Source organism: Canis lupus, chromosome 22 (genome assembly GCF_011100685.1).
Source record: "Canis lupus familiaris isolate Mischka breed German Shepherd chromosome 22, alternate assembly UU_Cfam_GSD_1.0, whole genome shotgun sequence".
Classification (NCBI taxonomy): Eukaryota; Metazoa; Chordata; class Mammalia; order Carnivora; family Canidae; genus Canis; species Canis lupus.
Genome location: NC_049243.1, coordinates 55,718,368 through 55,742,169, shown reverse-complemented (window position 1 = coordinate 55,742,169; position 23,802 = coordinate 55,718,368). Strand labels below are relative to the sequence as shown.

Genomic DNA, 23,802 nt, shown 5'->3' with positions numbered 1-23,802 from the left:
GGGTGTGTGAATATCTGACTTACTAAAAATGGAAGCCGAGTTATTTTCGGACAATGCAAATTTCCTTTATTTCCTCTAGTTTACTTAGAGGATGTAGGAGCTAAGAGGTCACAACTTAAACTTCACAAAGTAAGTTTGCTAAATATGAAACACGGTATTGAGATACTCCATTTTATTTCTTTTAAAACCTCATTAAGTTAGCTTTACATTAAATTTCAAACGAATTCCTTAAATGTTTTAGGCGTATTAAAAGCCACTCCTTTTTTTTTACCCTTGTGACAAAGTTATGAATAATGCCACCTGCCCCCCTTCCTGGTGTTGTCCTGGGAATCTGTCCCTGACTTCAAACGGGTTTGCAACCTGAGCCTTTTAAAAAAAATGATTTCCTAAAAGTGGCCGCTTATTTTTAAACCAGCAATTAGGGAAAATGAAGTTGTTTTCTTCTCAAAGATTTACCTGGACTCGTACGAATGTACTCGGTACCTCCCGTGCCTCGCTGTTCGTGAGCACAGCAAACCAGTCCTGACCACATTTTAACAGTCCCGGTTGAAACGTACATTAGCTGATGTTTAAGATTTCCACAACGGAGCACTTAGCCGTAAAAATCTTCAAACGTTCTACAGACAAGTTATCTAAACGAGATATTTTACCAAATGCTAAGTGTAGCTAGGCAATTCAGCTACAGAAACACACTTTGTAGGAATACTGTCTGGTTCAGTGCATTTATTTGAACGTTAAATCCTGGAGGGGACAGGTTTGTTTTGTTTGTTTTTCTCCCCCAAGCATGTTGTAGGTACACAACATGCTTTATTTTTTTCAAACTGAGCTGTACAGACGTGCAAGCCGTTGGAGTCACTTGTCTCTGCCAGATTCTGTCCGCCGTCGGTCATTTCAGGAGGCGCTCCTCGGCCCGGCGCGGGTGGGCTCCCGGTTCCGTCCCCGGCTGGGCTCCGCGGTGCTCTCGGGGCGGGCGCGTCCGGCCGGCCGCTAGTGGGCGCTGTGGGTCCGTGGAAGCCGCCGTCGCGTGGCGCTCGTCCAAGGCGTCCTCCGGGCAGCCCTCGCCGAGCATCCCAGTGAAGAATTCCCGCCGCCTCTACACTGGGGCGCTGTGTGTCCCCGTCACCCCCACGCTCGGTCACCTTGGGGCTGTTGGGCTGTGAGAGCGTGTCTCCGAGGCCAGGAGGTCCCGCGGCGGGCGCGGGCGCGGGGGGGCCGGCCACCCTCCAGGGAACGCCTGGGCTGCCGCCCTCCGGGAGGCGCGGTGCAGGGCGCGGTGCAGGGCGCGGGCGCGGGCCCGGGACGCCTGCGCCCCACTGTCGGCGGCCCCGCCAGTCGCCTTCGGTCCGGGCCCCGCCGCCCTCAGGAGCCGAAATCCGGTGCCGCCGGGCCGCGGGCAGCGCAGGGATGCGCGTGCGGGGTGTGCGCCAGCCCCGCAGAGGGACGCTGCGCGGGAAGGAGGAAGACCCGCGGGGACACCCACCGCCCTCCGCCCCGCAGGGAAAGTTTCGCCCCCGACGTGGTCCCTCTGCTGAAGTTGGAGCCCCTGGCGGCCGCTGCAGGCGCGAGCCGGGCGCGGGCACAGCCGGCCCCGCGCTGTCCTGCACCGCACCCCCGGCACCCCCGGCACCCCCGGCACCCCCGGCACCCCCGCCCCGCTGCCGGAGGGGCGCCGGGGCCACGCGCTGGGCACCGCCCCCGCCCCCGCCCGCCCCCACCCGCCTTCCGCGGCGGCCGGGCCGAGCTCCCCGCTGCGCCACCGCCCGGGGCCGGGGCCGGGGCCGGGGCCGGGGCCCGGGCCGGGGCCGGGGGCGGGGCTCACCTGTCAGCCGGCGCCCCGCCTCGCGGCGCCCAATGTCGGGCGGGGGCGGATGACGGACGGGCCTGCCGCCCAACCGGCGTGCGGCTGCCCTGCGGCGGGCCAATGGGCGGCGCGGCACGGGGCGGGGCCCCGCGTTTATAGCGCTCTGACAGCGCGCCGGCCGCGCTGACTCTCCGCGGCGGGGACGGCGGCGCCGGCGGAGCGAGGAGCCGCGCGCAGAGGGTCCCGGCGCCCTCCCCGCACACAAAGGCCCGCGCGCGTCCGGCGCCCGCGGCGGGGACCGAGCCCCCCCCCCCCCGCGCGCTCCTCGGGTCGGGAGCCGCGAAGACCCGGGAGGCCCCCGCGCGCCTGGAGGCGCCCCTCGCCGCTCTGCGCCCCTCGCCCCGGGACATGGAACCGCGCCGACGCGGCGCCCGCGCGCTCGGGCCGCTGCCCGCCCCCCTGGATCTATAGTGCGAGGCGGTCGGCTCGGAGCGCAGCGTCCGCCGCCCGCGCGACGCGTCGCTCCGTCTTTGTGTCCCGGCCGCGCGCCCTCCCTGCCGCCCGCCGCCCGCGCCCGGCACCCTGGAGTCGCACGGGAGCCTGGCGCGGCGCCCCGGAGCCCCGAGCCCGCCGCGCCGCCGCGCCCCGCGCGTGCGCCCCCGCCCCGCGCCCTGAGGGCCCCGCGTGGAGCGCCCCCGACCTCGGCGACGGCTGGAGCCGCTCGGCGCGCCCCGGAGCTGCGTGCGCGGAGGATCGGGAGCGGCTTGGCCATGGCCGCGAGGAGGGACTCCGTGTGGAAGTACTGCTGGGGAGTTTTGATGGTTTTATGCAGAACTGCGATTTCCAGGTCGATAGTTTTAGAGCCCATCTACTGGAATTCCTCCAACTCCAAGTAAGTGGCGTCCGCGATCCCCCTCGGTCCCCGCCGGCCGGGTGGGAGGAAGGACCGGGCCGCGGGGCCTCGGAGTCTGTTTCTGGAGCCCCGGCCCCGGCCCCGGCCCCCGCCCCAGGTTCCCTGTCCCCCACCCTTGCCGCGTTTTTCCTGATGAAGCTCCCCGCGCGGCTTCCCGGCCAGAGCGCGGGGTCTAAGCGGCGTCCTCTCCCCGCCTTCCTTTCCCCGAGAGCTCCCGGGCGCCCAGAAGCCCCCGGCGGCGCGCGTGTCCTGCTCGGGAAAGTGTCCGGCGGCGGTACCTGACCCTCCCTTGGTTTCGAGGACGGAGAGCGGGGCCTCGAGCGGGGCTGGCCGCGGGCGCGCAGGCGCTGGCGGGCTGCGGAGGGAGGCCCCCGGAGATGCTGCGCTCGCGAGGAGCGCCCGACCCCGGCCCGACCCCGGCCCGACCCGACCCCACCCCGCAGGCGTCCGGGGCAGGAGAGCGGAGGCTGCGGGCCGCGGCCGCCCTCAGCGCCCCAGTGTGCGCGGGGAGCTCGCCAGCCCCGCCGGGGACCTCGGGTGGCCGGCCCTCTCCTCCCAGGCGGGGACACGGGCCTGGGTTGCTCCCGGAGAGCCCTCTCTCTGCACGTCGGCCTCTCTCTTGCGAGCCACTGGCGCTGAACTCTGTGCGGTCCAGACAGTTGAGTTGATTCTAAGGGCGGCTTTTGCAAAAGCGTAAGGCCCTGCCCAGTCGACACAACAACTGAAGCCTGGCGTTTGGGGAGCCTGGGAAGGAATGGGATCCTTGGATCTGACTTGCTCCTCTCAAACAGGGTAGCCAGGAGAAAGCCAGGTCTTGTGGAGAAGAACTTTCGGTGTGAGCTACCCAAACAGTTACGTTGAAATTTTAGAAAAGGCGACTCATCCTTAAGTAGGTACGGCCGTGACTTCTATGTAGTTACCTGTGCGTTCAGTTTTTGCATCTTGGCTCCCTGGTGGAATACAGTTTTAGCCAGATCCAAAAATATTTTACGGAATCATGGAATTTTAGCCTTGAGAAACTTGGAAAAAGTGTGGAGACACTGGCTGGCTCCTCGAGTAAGCGTTGGAGATCAGAAGGAAAACCAATGGCCTAATTTTAGAGGACAAGTAAGTTGGCCATGGATTTAGTAGTGAAGAGATGGGGAATTGATTCACAAGTCAGATTTTAATTAAAGAGTTATATCCATCCTTTAAAAAGTTGTGAATTTCACATTCACCGACATGTTTTACGGAGAATTCCCTATGTTAGGGGCAAGAAACGTCCCAGTCCTGAATCGGGTTAAATGCAGCCTTAGCATGATGCTGGATGGTACTTTGCACCACCACTCAGATTTAAAAGTTACTTAATGCGACCTCCTTCCGTGCAGCCCGGTTTCGCATGGACTAGCCTTTTTCCTTGATGTAAGATCTGTATTTGCCGAAAAAGTAGTTGCAGTGACATCGGTAACACCGATACGGAATTGTGAGGCACCAGCTGGTGCGGGGAAGCGCGGGGCTTGGACCTGCGCGCAGCAGCCTACGTCCGGGCGAGGCGGGCTCCGGGGCTCCGGGGCTCCGGGGCTCCGAGGCTCCGGGGCTCCCGGGCTCCCGGGCTCCCGGGCTCCCGGGCTGGGCGGGCCTGCAAGAGGCCAGCCAGTGTTCGCTTTGCGCCTACAGAGGTCACTCTTCCACGCGCAATGCTCGCGGCGCCAGCTCTCACCTCTTCCCGCCGGCTGTCTGCTCCGCTCCACTTTACACTTTCGCTGACGGATTGTTTAGGGAGCCCGACTCCCTGCCCCCACCCCTTCCGCCAGGATTTAATATTTACATTTAAATCTTGTTTGAAGAAATTCCCATTAACCCGTCCATTGCACAACTCAGTATATGTATCTCTGTGTTAACTACTTACTACTAGGTGTGTAATCAGGAGGAAGATTAGAAATACCCACTTGGAAGAAGAGGTAGAGCCCTGTTTCCACCACATTAGTATCTTCTTTTCCTAATGCATTTGTGGTGTCTGTGTGTGTGGAGGGGGGTGGCGGACTGATGTTTTACTTGCCATCCTGATGATCAGGATTCCTCCGTTTTTCTGTGTGGCGGCCCCAGATTTGAAGACCTGCTGGAGGCCTGCATTTTGGAGACGCCTGCCTCCCTGCCACTGATGAGGTTTCTGTTGCTGTGATTGCTCTGGTCCTCAAGAGTAGAATTTCTTTTAAAATTCTCATGATAATGACTTTGCGTGGAGGACTGGATAATTTGTCCCTGGAAAAGGTCTACTTAAGAAAGTATGCAGCTGAATGCTAGCTTGAGAGATCAGAAAGATTTCTTCCTGGAGGAGTGATATGAAAGAGCCTTTTCTAAGTTGGAGAATGAATAAAAACCCCCAGTGCCAAGGGGTTGCTCTATTTGGGGAAGTTGCATATTTATTTCCAGGGAAAAGTTGCAGTCCGTGAATACGATGTGGCACGAGGGTGATCAGAGGCAATTGAGGTTTCACATCAGTTCATAGGAACTGTGGAACAATTCATTTGTAATGAAGCAGCCATCAGTAATTAGATTTGTTTCATTCAGAGGTCAGCTTTTTTAGCAGGTGGTCGATGTAGGGAACAGGAGCAGCTGTTTGGATGCAGCGTCCAGAAAATCCTTTGTAAATTCACCGTCTCCATAACTACTTTAATCACACTGTCTGCTGCTCCCATCCCAGAGAGTTGATGCAGCAATCAAAAGAAGTTCTGTGTGCTGAAACATTAGCAACTACCCTGTGAGGTGGATTACTCCTATCGCGTCCACAGGCTCCGGTGGTGTTGCCTCAGTTGTAGTCCTAGGTTGCCGAAGCTGTTTTCTTTTTTATTCCACCCCCCCACCCCCCACCCCCGCCTTTTCAACTCAGTAGAGAATAGCAAAGCCTGGCTTTCATTTCCAATTAACATTTCAGTAGAACAATTTTTCCAAGCATGATGAATAGTTGCCCCTTCTAAAGAAAAAAATCCATTTTCGAGTGAGCAAGGCTGTGTTCGTACGATGCTCTACAACGAATTGCACTGACTTTGCTGGAAATTTCAATGGAGCGTTAATTTCTTCTGTCTGGGGGTACTGTTCCCTGTACACCATATACTAGTTAGTTAACAAAGCGTTTTGCTTTTCCCATGTCATTTTTTCCCTGCATAATACGGAATTCCTGATATTGATTGCCTTGATACAAAAGAATGGCTGGATAATATCCAGATAACCTATAATATGTGGGCCCCACCACAGCTAGGCTCTGAATAAATACGGACCTGTCAGAGATTGATAAAATAAACTACAATGGATAGTGCTGTTTAAACAGCCCATTCAACACCATATATAAGCCAGCCTGCCTTCCATTGTGTCTGAAATTCTTATTTTTGTAGGTAAACAAATGCACATTCAACACTGATTGAATAGCCCCTTGAACTATGCTCCACAGTTTGCGTTTGGGTTAATCTTGTCGGTTTTAATATAGAGAGAAAAAAGCACAAAGCACCAGGGGTGGAATTGTTACTGCTTTCCCATCCACATTCCTCACATTTTGTCAGGATGATAAACTAGAGGTAATGGACTGTCGTTGTTTCAGAGGACAACCGAGCCAGGGAGAGCACAAAGACGGAGCTAAAGCGATATCTCACAACAGGCTTGTTCGCCCTCTTTTCAGGCGAGAAGAGAATTTATTTGGGAATCGTGTGTCTAGGGACTGCACTTTTTAACCTCGGCAATTACAGCTTCAAGCCTCAGGAACGGGAGCTGGAGGTTAAGATGATTTGTTAAGTACTTGGTTCTAAATCTTTCACAAAGCATAGCTGTTGACACTTGTCCTACCGAGGTAAAGAAATGCAAATGACTGCAAATTTTGAACCGTTTCTGGCTGGTGTCTAGGCCAAAGTGTGTTAGGACAGGTGAATTAGCCATCATCCCCAGACCATCTAAAGAGTACAGATTGGAATGGTTTCTCCATATGGAGTTAGCTTGAAGAATAATCAGTCTATTTTGATTACTTTTTGCAAAACCTCTTGTCAGGAAAGTTACCGAGAGAGATCCTTTGGTTGGTGGATCAGTGTGGTGATTATGCTCAGAGGGACGTTGCAGTCGGAGCAACTAAATCCTTGCTACCTTTGCTTTCCACCAACTTGGTCGGGGGTGGGGGGTGGGTGGGGGGGTGGAGGGGGTGGCTCCCAGGAGGTTGAGTGTGGCATCTACCGTACTGTGATGTTTCCCAGAGCGTGTGCCTGATGGGAGACGGTCTGAGATCCCAGCATGACTGCAGTGATGCGTCATAGGAATGGGAGTGGCAGAGAAAGGAAATACGGAGTGTAGACCCTCAACGAAAGGGACATAATTTTTCCTGTAGGGAGGGTTATTCCTTGAACATTTTATGAAAACTTTATTCTTAAACTGTTCCATCACAAAGTAGACACAAAGCGGGCTCTTGTAAGAAAAAAATAATGATGAAAATGGTACTCCTGTCTGCCTAATCTCTGCTTTCGTTAGCTGCTGACATAAAGAGCCTGTTTTTCAGGTCACTTATCATACATCTACATAGATTTGCTTATGAGCTCAGCTTTTGTGTAGCGGACGAGAGCTCTAAATGGGAGTGTTCAACTGTTTAAAATATTTTGATTAAAATATGCAGAACCCATAGAACTATAAGCTTCTGGCCAGGAATTAGCTCTTTCAGAGAAGAGCTCCCCCCCCCACACACACACACCACCTTTTTTTTTTTTTTTTTTTTTTTTTTTTTTTTTTAAGGGGTGGGATTAACATGAGGCTGGGACAGGGTAGAAGAAAAGGAAAGAAGGGAGGATGGCGAATGGGACAGTGTTCGAACAGCTTGGAAAAACTCCTGTGGCTTCATTGTCTCTGCAAAGCCAAAGAATACAAAGACATAAGCAACTCAGCCCTTCTCCCATGATGGAAAACGTAAACCATTGACATGGCCCCCTGTTTAACTTGTTTAATTCTTGTTTTAAATTCAGGGCTACGCCAGCCGTGTGAACTCTGAAGATTTCCTTAGTAATCCATTTTGTAGTTCCGAATCAAAAACAAAGTGAAAGGGTCTGACACAATTTGCTTTTATTTTTAGGCAAATCAACCCTGGTCATAGTTAATAAGGGGATTACAACCCAGACTACGTCTTTACAGATGTAATGTAAATCAAGGGCAGAGTATAAAGAAACTGATCCCTTTTGATTGAAGTATGGTAAAAAGGCATAGAGAAACTTGCACCAGTAATCTGATTGTATGGCAATAAAACCACCATTTTCTGTCTTTCAGATAAAAATAATGCGGTAAATCCATGCAGTTCATAAGATGGAAAGGCAGATAAAGGGGGGAAGCCATGGCAACATATAGATTAGCTTGATGTTGGAAATGACACGTCTCTGAAAAGGGGGTAGGAGCGAAGGCCCTTGCTCCGGGCTTTTGGCTATTATGTGAGAACCACACAGACTTGGAAACTCGGATTAGAAAGTATGAAAGCCCTACTTGTGGCCCAGGATGGTTCAAGCGGGAAAGAAAAGCTGCTCAGTTCTTGCTCATTGGTGGCGGATAATATGGCAAAGGTGGATTTCATTGGCTGCCTTTTTTTAGAGGTTGAGATATGGGGGCTGATTAAAACTTCAGATCACTGTGGTTGTTAAGGCCTGCAAGATTTTCCTTTTTAACTCCTGGCCTGACAGCGACAACCATTCTGTAGGATTAACTGCATTTGGCGGTCCTCGCCTTAATCTCTTTGGGTTTTGGGCAGGGCCATGCTGGGAAGGTAGGGCTGGAGCTACATGCAAAAAGAGAGAGAAAGAGAGAGACCTTTGGCTGGTAGTCATGCTTCAGACCCAGCACTCTCTCATCGCGTGGGAGAAGCAAAGCTGAATATTACCTGTCCCCTCACCAGAGAGCTCTTCTGCCAGGATTGTCCTTCCCACCCTGCAAAAGAGTGTATACTAAAATAAATAAAGTTGAGGGGGAGATTTTGTTCTCCTTCCAATCAGCAGTAATGCAGTATGACCAAATCAGTGGGCTCTCTTTAGATAATACGTTGCTCATAAATGTGAGTCTTAACTTTTGAGTGGGATGGGATGGGCGCTTGTCACGTAAAGACAGGATTGTGGAAGGTCAGCACTGCCCGGCCTCCACTAAAAAAAAAAAAAAAAAAAAAAGGCAAAAAAAGAATCACTGTGCCCTTCAATCTTACTGATTAGCCTCCTGTCTTCCAACAACCTTTCGAATAAACTAGACTTGTTTGTGCCTTCCACGTTTTCCATTTTAGTCATCAAGCAAAACAAGCCATCGAAACCCGATTGGGTTACATGTGGAGCGACATCCGCCATCAGGTCAAGCCAGAAAGGAAATGTGTACTCTATTGCCTCCTATTTTGGCATTTTAATAAAGTCTCAGCGTTTCTTTAGGAGAGCCTGGAAACTCTTTTAAGACATTGACAACACTGAACGCTACAAACACCCCCAGGATCTTTCTTGATAGAGTAGACCATGGGAGTTCCATGCTGTTCTCTTTACAGTGACATGGGGCCTTTCTAGACTAACTTGTTCAGTAAGTGAGATCTTCATCAAAACCTCAATATTCTCCTGCAGACTCATTGGGTTGATTTGGTTCCTAATACTGTAGACTTGCTGACTGGACCCTCTGTTTGGCGCTAGGACTTAGCGCCTTTGTTGCCTGCTTTTCTGCTCGTTACTATGTAGCTTTCATAGATCCAAAAACACTTAAAAATTATTGCACATGCACTAGCCACATCCGGTGCCTGCGACGTTACCTTCCTTCTGAGTCTGATTCAGTAATCTGTACCAAAAGATCCATAGCACTGATCTAGATTCACCAAAGAGAAGGGACACCCCCTAATTTACAAGCTGGTCACATCCAAGCACCTTGCATTCTACATTTGACAATGATTGCTAATGGCCCATTCAGCTAAAGTATTTGCTTGTTAACGGGGAACAGAGCATGATAAATGTCCAGCAAGCTTGCGGCCTCCTTCAGCTTTTCAAATGCAGACTGGTGCATATTTATGGCAGGCAAATGACAAAAGAAGAAGCTGAATTGGCCTGGCCTCCCGCTTTCTACTAGGAACGGGGTTAAAGTGATTAGAGAAAGAAGCAGGGGAGCTCTGCCTCCTGTTTACAGCCATCCTGCAGCATTCAGCTTCTCGTTCTACCTGCGGAAACGTACTGCAGAAGTGCTGGAGATAAGGATGGTTGGATCTGGGGCACCAGTGGAAAAAGTAGGTGATCGGCGGTGAAGTGTTCTCCATGTACACTGGATGCTGGGTGAACCTATTTCTCTTGTGCCCTCAGAGAATCAGGAGTGGCTCTTTCTCTTACTTTTCCTATATAAATTCAAACATGTAATTCTAGTTCACAGCATTTTGTGGCTGGTGAGTCCATACTTGCTGATTAAAACACACTCGGACACACAGGCACACCCAAAACAAAACATAGTAGAAGAATGCTGCATTAAAGAAAAGTTGTTTCTGCCTTCGGTAGTTCTCTACGCAGAATATGAAGGAAAAGGGATTGTAGTGCAGTATTCATAGTTTGCTGTTTTGTTTCTCTAAAAGCATGGATAAGTAAAGGTTTAACAACTTAGTCGTGGGCAGACATTCACGATGCTTGAGATGAACCATTGGTGATCTGCTTTGCTTTGAAAACTTTGTTTTCTTCAGTACTACAGATTCTTCATATTTGCTGTATAAAGTGATTAAACAATCCAGTATATTTTCTCAATTTAAGTTCAGCTGCATCCTTTGATTACAGTCCTGGTTATATAGGTCTTCCAGTACTTGCTGGGCAAGTCCCTATTGCCTTGAAGGCATTACCCTGTGCTTTTTATGTACTGATTCCTTCCATATCACCCCAGAATAATTATGAGTGCTACTCTCGTCTTTGAAACCAGGAGAGTCAACGTGTTTGTATTGGAGGAATGTGATTACGGATGGTCCTAAGGCTTGGCTTCTTTGGGAATTTGAGGCATGTGCGTGAGGTGCAGTGCCCTACTGTGTGTGTGTGTGTGTGTGTGTGTGTGTGAGGTACAACACCCACCATCTGCCCACTGTCCTGATGTTCCCCAGCCACACTCCCTGCAGGATACCTAACCTCTTGAGACCTATCAGTGTCTCAGGTGTGCCTTTTCCTCTCCAGCCTCCTGTGTTTCAGCTGAGGACCTGAGGCACAGCATGATGAAGTGCTTCTGAATCTTGGTTCTTGCTCTTCCTGTGAGCTAAGCTGGCTCACTGTAGCCTGACAACATTGGCCTGAACCAGAACTGTCGTATGAGTGGGCCTGGGACAATCATATTCAGGGCCAGCTCAGAATGTATCTTCCTGCCAAACAAGTTAGAAAGTGCCAGTTTTCACATAACCAGGACAAAAGTTGGGGTACATTTTAGATGAAAATAAGCTCTTGTAAGCCACACGTCCCCTCTTGCCTGGTGAAAATGAATCTTCATTATAATGGACTGTCTAATAAAGTTTACAGATTCCCCTAGATAAGTGCCCTCTTTATGACATAGATCAAACATAATTTCTTTAAATCTTTTTTCTGTAATCCCCCAACACTTTAGTTAAATACCTAGAGTATAGAAAGAACATTATACACTGCACCGTCATGATTCATATGCAAGGCTTAATCCCCATCATTGCCATCTTGTCCCTAAAAAGCAGGGATAGGAGCTGTTGCATTCTGCCAGTCTCTTCCTACTAGCTAGTGGTAACAGCCAGTAGAAATTAGTCTGGTGAACAGATACAATCTAGATGTATAATTATGGCTGCCCATGGTGTGTTAACCTGTCACCAGTTACTAGAGATCTCCCTCGCCCAGATCAGTGGCTCTAGAACTTTAGGGCACAGAATCACCTGGAGGGCTTTTTAAAACACGGTTTTGGTGGGCTCCACCCCCCCCCCCCAGTTCCGGATTCCTGAGGTCTGGGTGGGACTTGAAATTGACATTTCTGATAAGCTCTCAGCTGATGCCTACTGCTCTGAAACCACACCTTGAGAACCACTGCTCTAAATTAACTTTTTTTTTTTTTTTTTTTTTTTTTTTTTTTTTAACAGCTCAGCATTAGCTCATCAACCTGTAAGGCTGTTTTGGGATCTCTGAAGAAGTCTGTGGTCTTTTTTTTCTGCCCCATTCTTGCCTTGTTGGAAGCCATAAGGGATCATCTAGGTCATTGACAGCAGATAAAGCATTGATTTATTCAACAAGCATTTGTTAATTGTGAGGCCAGTTACTAGGCTCTGATGATAGAAGAACAATCTCTACCCTCAAGAGACTTAAATCCTAAGGTGGGAACAGGGAAGGCCTGGTGGAATTACCATCACACTAGATCTCTGAAATGCACATTAATAAGCAACTCAAGGTAGTAACATTTCAGTGAAGAGCAGCCTGTGTCTTTCAAGTGTATGTCATGTCAGTAAGTTTCCACATTATTTCATTCGTCTGAGCATAGCTCAAAGACAGATCCCACAAATGAGGCAGATAGATGCTGTGGGATAGCTAACCCAGTGATCTCAGCTACCTTTCTTGAGAATTAGCAGTACCGATTGGTTTTTAAGATGCACTTGATGGTAATGGAAAGGTCAGGCAATTTGATTTGCAAAGACGACCAGGCAAGTGCTATTTTAGTTTGATGAAGAGTACCTGCTTTGAAACCTGGCTGAGGCCAATCCCAGCATCGCTGTTTTTTGTTTTTGTTTTTGTTTTTTTTTTTTTTTTTTTTTTTACTGTGTAACTAGGAGGACTACTTCCTAGGTCTTATTTGTCCCATCTCTAAAATGGGGGCAGTAACCTAACAGCATTGACTAAAAGAGTAATAAAATTGTGGTCAGGATTAAAAGAGTTTAGCTCCGTGCTTGGTGTAGTGAAGCAATAAATGTCAGCTATTGTTAATAAAATTAAATATCTGTGCACCTGGCTATGGTTCATTTTGCCTACCATATACGGATGCAGAATAAATAAAAATGACATGTTAATAAAGATTACAACATGGCATGTTCACCTTTTAAAGTTTGTTGTGTTGTATTTTGTTCAGCTGCCACATTTAATCTTTAAGAGTTCTCTGCTAGGTGAAGCACTTTTCTCTTTTCCCCTCTGCTGCAAATTGGACGCTCTCGCTCTGTTCATGGCCCCCGATGCTTTGTGACATAACACTGGAGAGATCTGTTTCTCCACCATGGACTGAGGAAAGCCTGGGCTGAATCCACTTTGTGTGTTATACTTGGGATACGGTGAGAGATTGTGGTGTTGAATAGTTATATGAATGCGGCCTGTAGGGATCGGCATAGTAGCAATTTTTGTATTAACGTTACATGTTATTTCTCATTTAGAAACCTACTCACCTGGTGGACACTATTTAGCAACAGTCATATAGAGAGCTTACTGTATGCCAGCTGCTGATCTAACATTTTAACAAATACCATCTGAGGGAGGTACTTTTATGTTTCCAGAAGTATCAATGGGGAAACCAAGTCATATTAATTAACTTGTCCAAAGTCCTACAGCTAATCAGTGGTACAGTCTGTAATTGAACCTGATTACTCTGTTTCCAGGAGCCGTCTTCTTAATTCTTTGCCTTTTTCTCTCTTATGCTATTGCATGGAGTAATTAGAAATCGAATAACTAAAATAAGCATATGGTTTACCGAAAACAGTGCATAAGCAAGTGGGTTTTTAAAAAAAAGGGCTTGAGGTATTATTCTTTCCTTGTCAATTGTGATTTATAACCTTTCCTATGATGAATATGCAATTTTAAATGGATCCTTTGAATCTTTGATAACAAGGTTTTACCCAATGGGAACTAGACAGTTATAAAGGTATATAGTATTAATGCATTTATTGAGTTTGATTCCTTTGTTAACATTTTCGCTTTGAATTTTTAGATATTTGATTGTTTCTTTGGGAGAAAGAAAGGTCAGATTTTTGAGGACAGTTGCATTTGGTTAGGTGCTGAGCATGTGTCAAACTAAGGAGATAGTATGACATCTTTTTTAGAGTCTAGTCACAATTAAATGCCATTTTATTTTGGATTTTGGGATCTTTGCCAGCTTCCAGCTTGTCAGAGCTGAGAAAACTCAAATCAAGTCCAGGCCTATTTCTACAGCAAACTGGGATTCTGGCTTCTTGCCTGTGGATTCATTCAGTATATCCCATCTGGCTTTTGATGTTCTGCAAGTTTGGAGCAGTTTGTTTCAGGAAGCCAGGCAGCCTGGGGTTCTCTGGACTCCAGAATGAGCCTCTCTGCTTGCATCTTCTCCGGGACTCAGTGTCTGCTTACCTGTTGACCAAGGAGCCAGCTGGAGGGCTCAACCAGGTTTTCCTTCTTTTTAGAGCTCAGGACCCACAGCATTCCTCCTATTTTCTCCACATCTGTGTAGCAGCCTGTTTGAATAACTTAAGAGTGTTAATTTCCGTGCATTTTTGCGTTTTGGTGAAACTATCAAAGCTGCTTCTGGTGACCGAGCAGGAGCTATACTGTCCACAGTTACAGTGGTGCACCATGCACATTTTTATAAGATACAGCTTTGGGGCAATCTCTGTGGAAGTCTCTAGGTTTGACTCTTGTGATGTCAGCAGGGCTGACCTGGCTGTTGTATAGCCTCCTTAATTTTCGTCCCTCTCCTATTCCCTACTCTCTGGGCTGTCCCAAAGCCATGAGAGGTGCAGAATAATGTCTTCTGTCCTATGCCCACAGCAGTCCCGTCCCTGAGCCAGAGTCCCTACTCGCCTGGGACGCAGGCGATTAGGTGGTTGGTTATAAAGTGATTGCACACAGCCTTGTAAACTATGTTGGCAGATGTATCCTCAACTGGCAGGGAGAATCTGTTCTTATATCAGGAGAGAACTAACAGTTTGGTCTCTTCTTCAACCTTACCTATTGTGTGCAAGGTCTGGGGGTGGGGGGACCTTGGAGTCCAGCAGGGAGCACTCAGGCTCCTTCCCAGGGATCTACACCTTCTTGAGGAGCAGGAATTGGACCCCTGTAGTGTGCCTCTCTTTCAGTGCCGGCTTCCCCACCAAAGGGGAGAGGTTTCATTCACCCATAAAACATGGCTGAATTGTCTTTCTAAACTGGCAAGATTCTTTGGAATTAAAAAAAAAAAATGTGATGATAGGAATGAAAGGAATGGGAAGGCTGGCTAGAAAAGAGACGCCCAAGCTCTAGTGTGACGTTGCTGTGCATGGAGATCGCAGTGCCATTCCCTCCAGCGTGTAAGGTGCCAGCCCACTCCCTTTGTGAGTTACGTGTGCCTTTCAGCCCTGTGATGTTCCCACTCAGGCAGATGAGCAAATGGGATCTGCTCGTTTCTATCTGAAACAACAGAGAACCAGCTGGAAGTGCCCCTTGCATTTCCTGCTATATGAAAGCCACCTTTCTCTCTCTGGTGCCTCACCTATAAATAACAAGAGTTCCACCTTCCTTTATAGACTCTTGCTAAAAGCATGGCTGGGAACAAGACCATACAGGTGCAAACAACTCAGAGTTGGGAAAGAAGTTCGCAGCGTCTCTAGCCTCCACGGGTTATGAAATATCTGTTTTGATAATGGGGCCAGCGTGGATGAGCCAGCATGATGGAGTTGGCCCAAGTGGCTCACTTCGCTCTTGCCGTCCCACTTCGCCTCTAGCACCCCAGCCTTCTTCTTTAAGCCCCCCGGTTTGGCCTTATGTGGCAATGAACTTCACTTTGGAAGTGTTGAGGGGAAAGAGGGTTGCTTAGATCAGTTCCGTAAATAAAAACCTCTGTTTTTTTCTTTTTAATGGCATAGCAGAGATCACCTAGTCTCTGTGAACCTGTGCAAAGAAAATAGTGCTATATGTACATCATGCACTGAACATCTGACTTACAGATGCAAAGCTCTTTTAAGTTTTTTATTTAATTCTGGTATAGTTATCAGTGTCATATTGGTTTCAGGTGTACACTGTCGTCGTGATTCAACAGTTCTGTAGAGCACTCGGCGCTCATGACCAGTGTTTAAAGCTATCTGTTTCAACCTCAGCTTGCTGTAGGCTGTTCTGTGAATTGGAAGGGTTTTTGTTTTTTGTTTTGTTTTGTTTTTACAGCAGAACAGATAAAACTTAAAGAACTTGTGTTGTTTTCCATGGACCACAGTGGCAATGAAAATTTAAAACTACTGAGAATATTCTCTCTGAGCATTTTACAATAAAACTTGCTTAAGCCAACAATGTTTGAGCATTATGTCGCAAATAAAAAAGAAAGATTAACATCAAAAGGAGTCAGTTTTCATTCAGTTGTGCAGCATTGTAGGCTGTGAAACTTAATATTATTTTGACTCGTACAGTAATTGTAGAATGACAAGGAAATGGATTAAGTTTAAATACAAGTGTACACAGCAGCTACACGCAGACTGTCAATTGCAAGTCGAGGTCATTGGCCAGAGTGAGGCCTCTGGCTCTGCAGATTAGGATTTTATAAATAAAAGTTCCCTTTAGACTGGAGTTTAATACTTTCTTCAAGTGTATGCCTGGGTGAAGAGGCACAAATACTGTCGCGCCTCACCTTGCAAAGTTGCTAAACTGGTTTGAGCACCCATCTGCTCACAGTGCATTCTGAATTTCTGTGCTTCTCATCTTTCTTTTTGTGGAAGAGTTTGCTTGTCATTGGTGTGAAGCTTGAAACGCACCCCCCCCATACACCCCCTAGCTCTCAGATTTATAACACGTTAATGGTCTCAGATTCTATACCCTGCTTTTATGCCCCTTTTCTTTCCCTTGAATAAATCAGGTTCATGTTGCAGATATTTGTTAGTGAAGAGTGTGAAAGAAGGGGCACCTGTGCAAACCAGCACCCATACACTTTTGAATTAAAGCAGAAAATGTCAATTAAAGGCTCCAATTATGACCTTATTTCTTAGAGCCACTCAGAAGATGGTGGTGCCCTGGCTTCAAGTTTTCAGGTAATTACCTGCCACTCCAAGCAGTGGTATCTGGTGACCTGATTCTGGATACAGCTGACACCCTGTAGCTACACCCCACTCTCGCTCTGCTTTCAGAGAAAGTTTGTGCAGAATCTTGTTCTGATGGGAAAGTGCAAAAGGGGGCAGTAAAGTGCTATCCACAAAAAGGAAACTTTTTCCAAGTATTTCTCAGGGTCGACACTGCCTGTGTCTGTTGTGGGCCGTGCTTCTGTTTATTCCTCTTATAACAAACTCTTCTTTTGGGGACACTTAGAGAGATGATCTTAAGAAGCTGTGGCAGCAATGTAGCATTCAACGGAAGTAAGAGGAGAGGGGTATCCTGTCTGTTTATGATATGCACATGCAAATTCAAGTCCTGCTTCTGCAGTGTTTTTAATTCCCCTGTGCACAGGGTGCTTCTGAAAGGAACCTTGAGCTTCTGTGTTCATGCTCTCTTCTAGCCCCGTAGAGACAGGGAAGACCCCCAGTGCATGATGAGGTTCTGGTCGTGGCTCTGGGCTTATCCAGAGCAATGTTTGTCTTTTGTCAGGAGGAAACCAGAAAACCCAACTGGTGACAGCCAAGCCTGCAGAGTCCTCCTCATTGACAATTTCGGACTGATTTACAGACCGACTGCTCCTCTTCCCTGCAGCCTTGGACATTTAATTAAAATAAAAATAGAAGCATTTTATGGGAAAAGTGCATGTTTTCCAAAATGTAGTAAACTCAGAGTGTGCTTAATATAGAACACTGGCTTGCAAATAAACCCATTCTGTGGTAAGACGTGATTTTTGGTGCCAACTGCTAGGGTAAACCCGCTCCTAGAACTAGAATTCAGATCCCCTGAAATGTTAGCCAACTTCCAGATTTTTGCAGTGCAGTGATTAGGCCTAAACTGTACCCATCCCATATTTTCTCACTTATTCAAATAAACTAGCTGTACAGTAATATACTAGGGTTTTGTGAACTCGGGAGCTGATTTGTTAAGTAGGCCACAGTTTCAATCATAATCACTTTAGTTACTTCCTAAGGAATTGCAGCAAAAAAGTTAAAACATCTACAGGTTTTACCTATTTTAAGTGCTTCTTTTTAAGACCAGAATTTCTAAAGATTGCTGAGGAACGTGGTATCGTTTGTTCTTGAAACTGTCCATGAAAGATTTTGTTCTGTCTTATCACAAAAGCATTTAATGTTTATTGTAGAAAATTCTGAAAAATGCAGGAAGTGAAAAATCACCCTAGGTCCACCATCCAGTAGCTCAAAGCAGTCTTAGGTAAAGGTCTCAAGTTTGATCATCTGTGTATGTTTTTCTGTGTCATTGGGAAAATAAGCAGTCACACACCACGTATCGTCTATATGTGTATGTTTTCAATTGAAATTAGCCACGTACTTACAATAGTGCTCTGATGAAACTTTGAAAGGAAAGGAAAAATAAAAGCAATCCTCCATGGAAAAAAAGTAGCGTCTATTCATTTATGAATTATTTTGCTCTGCAGTTTGCTCCACAGGTAGAACATGGGGGTGAGTCTCCTGTCTCCCAAGTTGCCATATTGGCTGGATTTGCACTGTCCTACTACAGGAGACCAGGGTCCTATTTTCAGATGCATGATACCCGCCATAAGTTTGCAGAAATATTAGATACTTAGATTTTTATGTACCTAGTAGTAAATAGAAATGGCTCTGGATCTAAGCTGACACTTAACTTAGAAGCACTGTCATCATGCCTGGCTAAAGGGGAGTGTGCCCAACCCAGTCATTTGTTTGGACACAGACATGGGTCATTCCTGTCCAGGTCTTCTTCTGATCTCTTTTTATCCTGTGTCAACAAGATACTTTGCATTCAGCTACCACTTAACTGAGCTGCTCCTATTTATATGGTGATCTGGCTTATCTTTCAATCACTTACCTCCATGTGTATCCCCTCCCTCAGGAGAACCAGGCCTCCTGTTTCTCCTGTACATTTTCACTGACTGCATCAGCATCCAGGGAGCCCCTCAGCAATTTGGCCATTCTTCTAGGTTAATTTTGGACAACTTTGAAGAAACGCATAAGAAGTCACTGAATGTCCTGAGGTGCAGGAGTGGGTAGGAGAAGAAATAGGGCATTTTTAGTGAGGTTGGGAGTGCAGTTCTGGTTCCCCCTTACACCGTGATCCCTAAACACCTCAGCTACTGGCTTCCTATGGATTCTCCTCCTCCATGTGGCCAGGGTCAGAAGTTGTTGGAGCACCCACTGCCTCCGTCAGATTTCTCAAGCACCCCAAGACCTGGTAATGCAGTGATAGTCAACAGAGGAATCCGGACCTGAGATCACACGTGTGATGTTCTGGTCTGTCAGAGAAAATTATATATTATGATCTGTGAACTCCTCAGTGGCTAGTTTATGCTTTAAATGCATTGTGCTAGGTTATTGTTTTTGTTTTGTACAGCATGGATTCCTAGTATGGATTAAAACATTACAGGATATCGGGCAGCCCGGGTGGCTCAGCGGTTTAGCGCAGCCTTTGGCCCAGAGCGTGATCCTGGAGACCCAGAATTGAGTCCCGGGTCGGGCTCCCTGTATGGAGCCTGCTTCTCCCTCTGCCTGTGTCTCTGCCTCTGTGTGTGTGTGTGTGTGTGTGTGTGTGTGTGTGTCTCATGAGTAAATAAATAAAATCTTAAAAAATTACAGAATATCACTCATAAGGACTGTATTATAAATAGTTGCTACAATAATGAATATGAAGTTGAAATGTCTAATTGAGGTTATTTGAGATCTAATTTAGATTACTAAATATTAATGTCTAATTTAGGTTATTAGATTGATTCAAAGTTTTCCCCGGGGGAAGTATTAGAGTGTGGTGTAGTGAATAACTTTTTTAAAAACTTGGATTACACTTGATAGGTAATCAGAAGATAAAAACATTCTGATGTCCGATCAATTCATTTTAGGCAGGTTAACTGTTTTATTTCACATTGTCTCTATATTTTGATTCAGAGTCATTCCATCTATTGTCTTGCTTGGAAATGACTCACTGGGGAAAACCATAGGAGTTAATTCTCTCTTACATTCAGGGGAGGCCCTGCAGTGAGCAGCCAAGTCACAGCACTAACTTCCAGGAAGCAGCCCTGAGCCACCATCTCCTGATAGAGTGAGGAGGATATGGCTTCTCCCTCTCAGGACAGCAGCAGGGTGACTGCCCTGCCTTTCAGTAGCCTGGCTCTGAAAGGAAACTGGCCTGGCTCTTTTCTCTGGCCTAGACAGGACACGAAGCACTGTTAAGTCTTCTTTGGTTTTTGTTTTGGAAACCAGCAGATATTATGAAATGATGCCTATTGCTGCTCTTTGTTTGGGTAGCATTTGACAAAAACAACCTTACCTGTGTGGTGTGGGTTGTAACTCTGCTCCTTTTGGTTAGAAGATAAATGTTATTTCAATGTATGTGACCCCCACCATGGGTAGCCAGGTTAATAATTTGAAATTAGCCAGTAGTCACCGCCATAATTCTTCCTGTTTTTTTTTTTTTAATACTTCCTAAGTCAAAACAGGATACGTGTATTACTAAATGTTACAAAATATTCAGGGCATAGTTATAATGTGTAGTTGACTTATTAAGGTCTCTCAGTAATCTTGAGGTAATAAAATCCCAATATGAATGACCTAGCTTCAAAAACAGTTATGATTTGTCTATGTTTTAGGTCTGTGGTTACTGACTTGGTTTTAACAACATAGGACACACTGCCTTCCACTCAAAAAAAAAGTGGTGTTACTAAGAAATTTACCCCATTTTATTTTCATTTACATTTTGAATTCTCATAAATTGTCAGGAGACCATCTGTAGCACTAAATACAGATTTTGTATAGTTAGTCAGTTTCTTCCTCACATATTGGTTCTCAGCCTCCTGGGGCAAGGTAGGGTTACCAGATGGCCACCTTTGTGAGCAGTGGTCTCAGGTGACTGCCTCTGGAACAGCCTCCACTGTAGGCACATGGTTGGCATAGAGTTAGACTCTATGTGACGTTTGCAAGTCTGCATGTCCATTGAGTTTCTCTTCATTCTCCTTAACGTCATGGCTTATCTATGCAAAGCTCAATTTAGAAAAAAATTGCATTTCACAAAACCAGATTTATGCTTTAATGTGATGCAGTGAGAACTGAAAAGTGTGCAAAGAAAGGGGGCTTTTCCTTTCGTGTCTCCTGTTGTTTGGCACAGCGGGTCTTCATCTGTTTTGCATGTTATGTACGTGTGCAGTGATTAAATCAAGATAATGTGGTAGAAGGGGCTTTGAACAGTGCTTAGCTGAGAATAAGTTCTCTGAAGCAGCAGTGCTTTTCTTAGTGGTTCTGGAGGGGCTAACTGCCTTGCATTTTAGATAGGAAGGGATTGTAGAAAACCGCCATACTCTCAGATCCTTCCAGAGAGAATGGGTCAAGAGCTCTGCACTGGTCCTTGCTCTCCAGAAACACCCATCATGCCCTAGAGTGATGTCTTAGAAATCCTGTCTCTTCCCCCACATCCCTGGCCCAACACTAGATGGTCCTGTCTACAGAATTCTTACATGCCTATAATCTGCAAATGGCCTATAGCACATAATTTGACTTAAATGTATCTGTGTATATCTTAGCTTCCATTTGTTCTTCCATATTTTTTCAATGAATACATTATTTATTGTGCATTTACCATATGTCAGCCCTTGGGCATTCAGTATTGAACCAGACACATGGGACCTGCCTGCCCTCAGGAGCTAGACTGTACGCTCTTGACGATGAGGATCTTATACTTTGGTCCCTCAGAGCATCCGGCACAGAATGGATTGCTTTAGTTGTTATTACGTGCTTGAGTCTTTTTGCTTTCATGTTGCCTTAGAAACTGAAGGTTCCTGGGAAGCAAAGGGGTTTGACTGTGCACAGTGGTAATGGCAGGCAAGAAATTCATGAATCAGGCTCTCAGCTCAGCCAGAGTCTTTATCTGCTGAGAAACTATAATCTCATCAATTGAATGACTGGTGTGCTTACAAGTTTGTACGTGTGTGTTTATATATTATATATATTTTATATATTATATGTAAATCATATTGTATATGTAAGCCAGGTTATATGTAAGCATGTATGTTTTATATATATATACATATATATATATATATATATATATATGCATGCTTCAGTAAACCTTTAAAGCATTCAAGTGCTCATTCTTTTTTTAAGGAATTCTTGAAACAATTACTTTTTCAGGGGAAAGCATCAAATCTTTGCCTTACTTTTTGCCAAAATGTATTCTGAAAAGTAAACAGACACTTTGCAAAGCATTTGAAACAGTGGGTTTCATCGGGATGTATTTTATGAGCATATCATATATGTTTATTGAAATTTGAGATTTTTCCTCTTCCCTTTCATTTTGCTAAGCCACCCCATGGCTTACCCTCCCCATACATCACTCCCTCATCACTGACAGTTATCGCTTTTTAAGGGATTTGTGTCTTCTGAAAATAGTCTAAAACATAGTGGTCCTCCTAGCCGGGCTGGCGATGTGTCAGACGTTCTTGACCTCAGCCCTGTCAGCAGCAGCAGAAGAAGCTGTAACGCAGATTTGGTGAGTGAAGAGACAGTCATAAGCAGTTACTTCTATGTGGGGAGGAGATCTCCTGTGAACCTTTTGGTTAAATGGGAGGGGGGAGGGGGCGGTAGCGGAGGAGCACTCTCATGAAGGAAACAGGATCTAAGGAGCATTTTGAATGAAGAAAGAGCTTAGGGAGCCAGACGTTAACACATGGGGTGTGATGTGGGAGAGTTCTAAGATATGCAGACATCGTATGTGGCTGGGAGGGAATGGGGCAGGTCTGATGCATTTCCTTAAGGAAATTGACTGGATGCACAAGAAAATGGGTCCATCTGGCTGAGAAGGATCCTGATCTCTAAAGCCCGGGCAAGCCCCTGGAGAAAAGGTCCAAGGTAAAAGTTGATGGGTGTGAAGATCAGAGCTTTGAGAGGAGGCAGACGCAGGCCTGCAGGCTGCAGACCTCAGTTGTGGTCTAGGAATACTTCTAACACAGCTCACATGTGCTGCTTTTTCTGCTGCCAGCTCCCAAAGGAACAGATTTAAGAAAGAAAATGTGTGGCATGGGGTGGGCACCCCCAGGGAGGAATTGGCCTCTGGTTCTTAGATGCAGTGAAGATTTCCTAAGAAGGTCAAGGAATAAAACATGGGGGAAAAGATGTGTTAGGAAGATGAGCAGTATAATGTCCGCCACATTTCCTTTGGACTGACTGCCAGGCATCCTGTCCCTACTTCTTAACCATAAGGATGCACAGAATCACTGTGAGGAGCAGGAGTAAAGATGACAAAGCTTCATCCACAAATGTTCTGATTCAGTCTTCAGTCCATCCCTCAGAACCCAGAATTGTATTTTACCTGTAAGAAAAACAGATGTGCCTAGAAAGACTATACTGGCACTTGGGGTGGAGTCTGGGATTTGAACCCTGGGAGTTGAATTTTTGAAGCATTCTCCCCCACAAAACTGTATAAATGGCCAAGAGAGTCACAGAAAGGCTCTCAGTAGTGGTGATCCTCATTTGTCAAAAGTTTCAGAAAAGATTTCAAGGGTACACACTTGGTTGTTTGAAATTTGTCATTGTTATAAAAAATACTCATTTTGAGAAAGATTTTTTAAATGATTCTTTGTTTCTTTTTTTCTGTCAGTGAATGTGTCCTTGCTAAAGGAGCTGCTGTGGGGGCAGGCGGGGGGGCGAAGAAGGCCACCACACTCTCTTTGGGATTATAAATGATACATTCCCATAGAAGATCACAAACCACTATGCAGCATACATTTTTCCTACCATAAGGAGTATTGGTTTTTAATATAAATCTATACTATGATTTGTTATGTTCTGTGGCGGTTCATCACAACTCATGCACTTTTCAGAAAATTAATACTATTCATTAGCATAAATCATAACCTGTTTCCTCAGTCTGTGTTTGAAATTGGGGGTGCCCCATCATCCAGGAGCTCGCTTGCTCTCTCTCAGTGAATTATGACCCATTAATTGTCATGGCTGGTGGGCTTCCCTGGTTAAATAAAGGGATAGGATTGGAAAGATTCAGACGTGATGCTTTGTTCTTGGGCTTTAATATTTTAATGAGCCTGCAGGCTTGGCTGCTCACAGAGGGAGGACCGAGATTGGGTTTCTGAGTGTGTT

At 46.5% G+C, this 23,802-nt stretch overlaps 1 protein-coding gene across 1 annotated transcript in view; it reads left to right on the top strand.

Annotated features, from left to right (window-relative positions):
- Positions 1-2,571: 2,571 nt before the first annotated feature.
- EFNB2 (ephrin B2) overlaps positions 2,572-23,802 on the top strand; it is a 41,290-nt gene continuing 20,059 nt past the window's right edge. Inside the window, 1 exon segment of the mRNA NM_001114296.1 lies at positions 2,572-2,693. Within this exon segment, the coding sequence (NP_001107768.1) occupies positions 2,572-2,693 (122 nt within the window).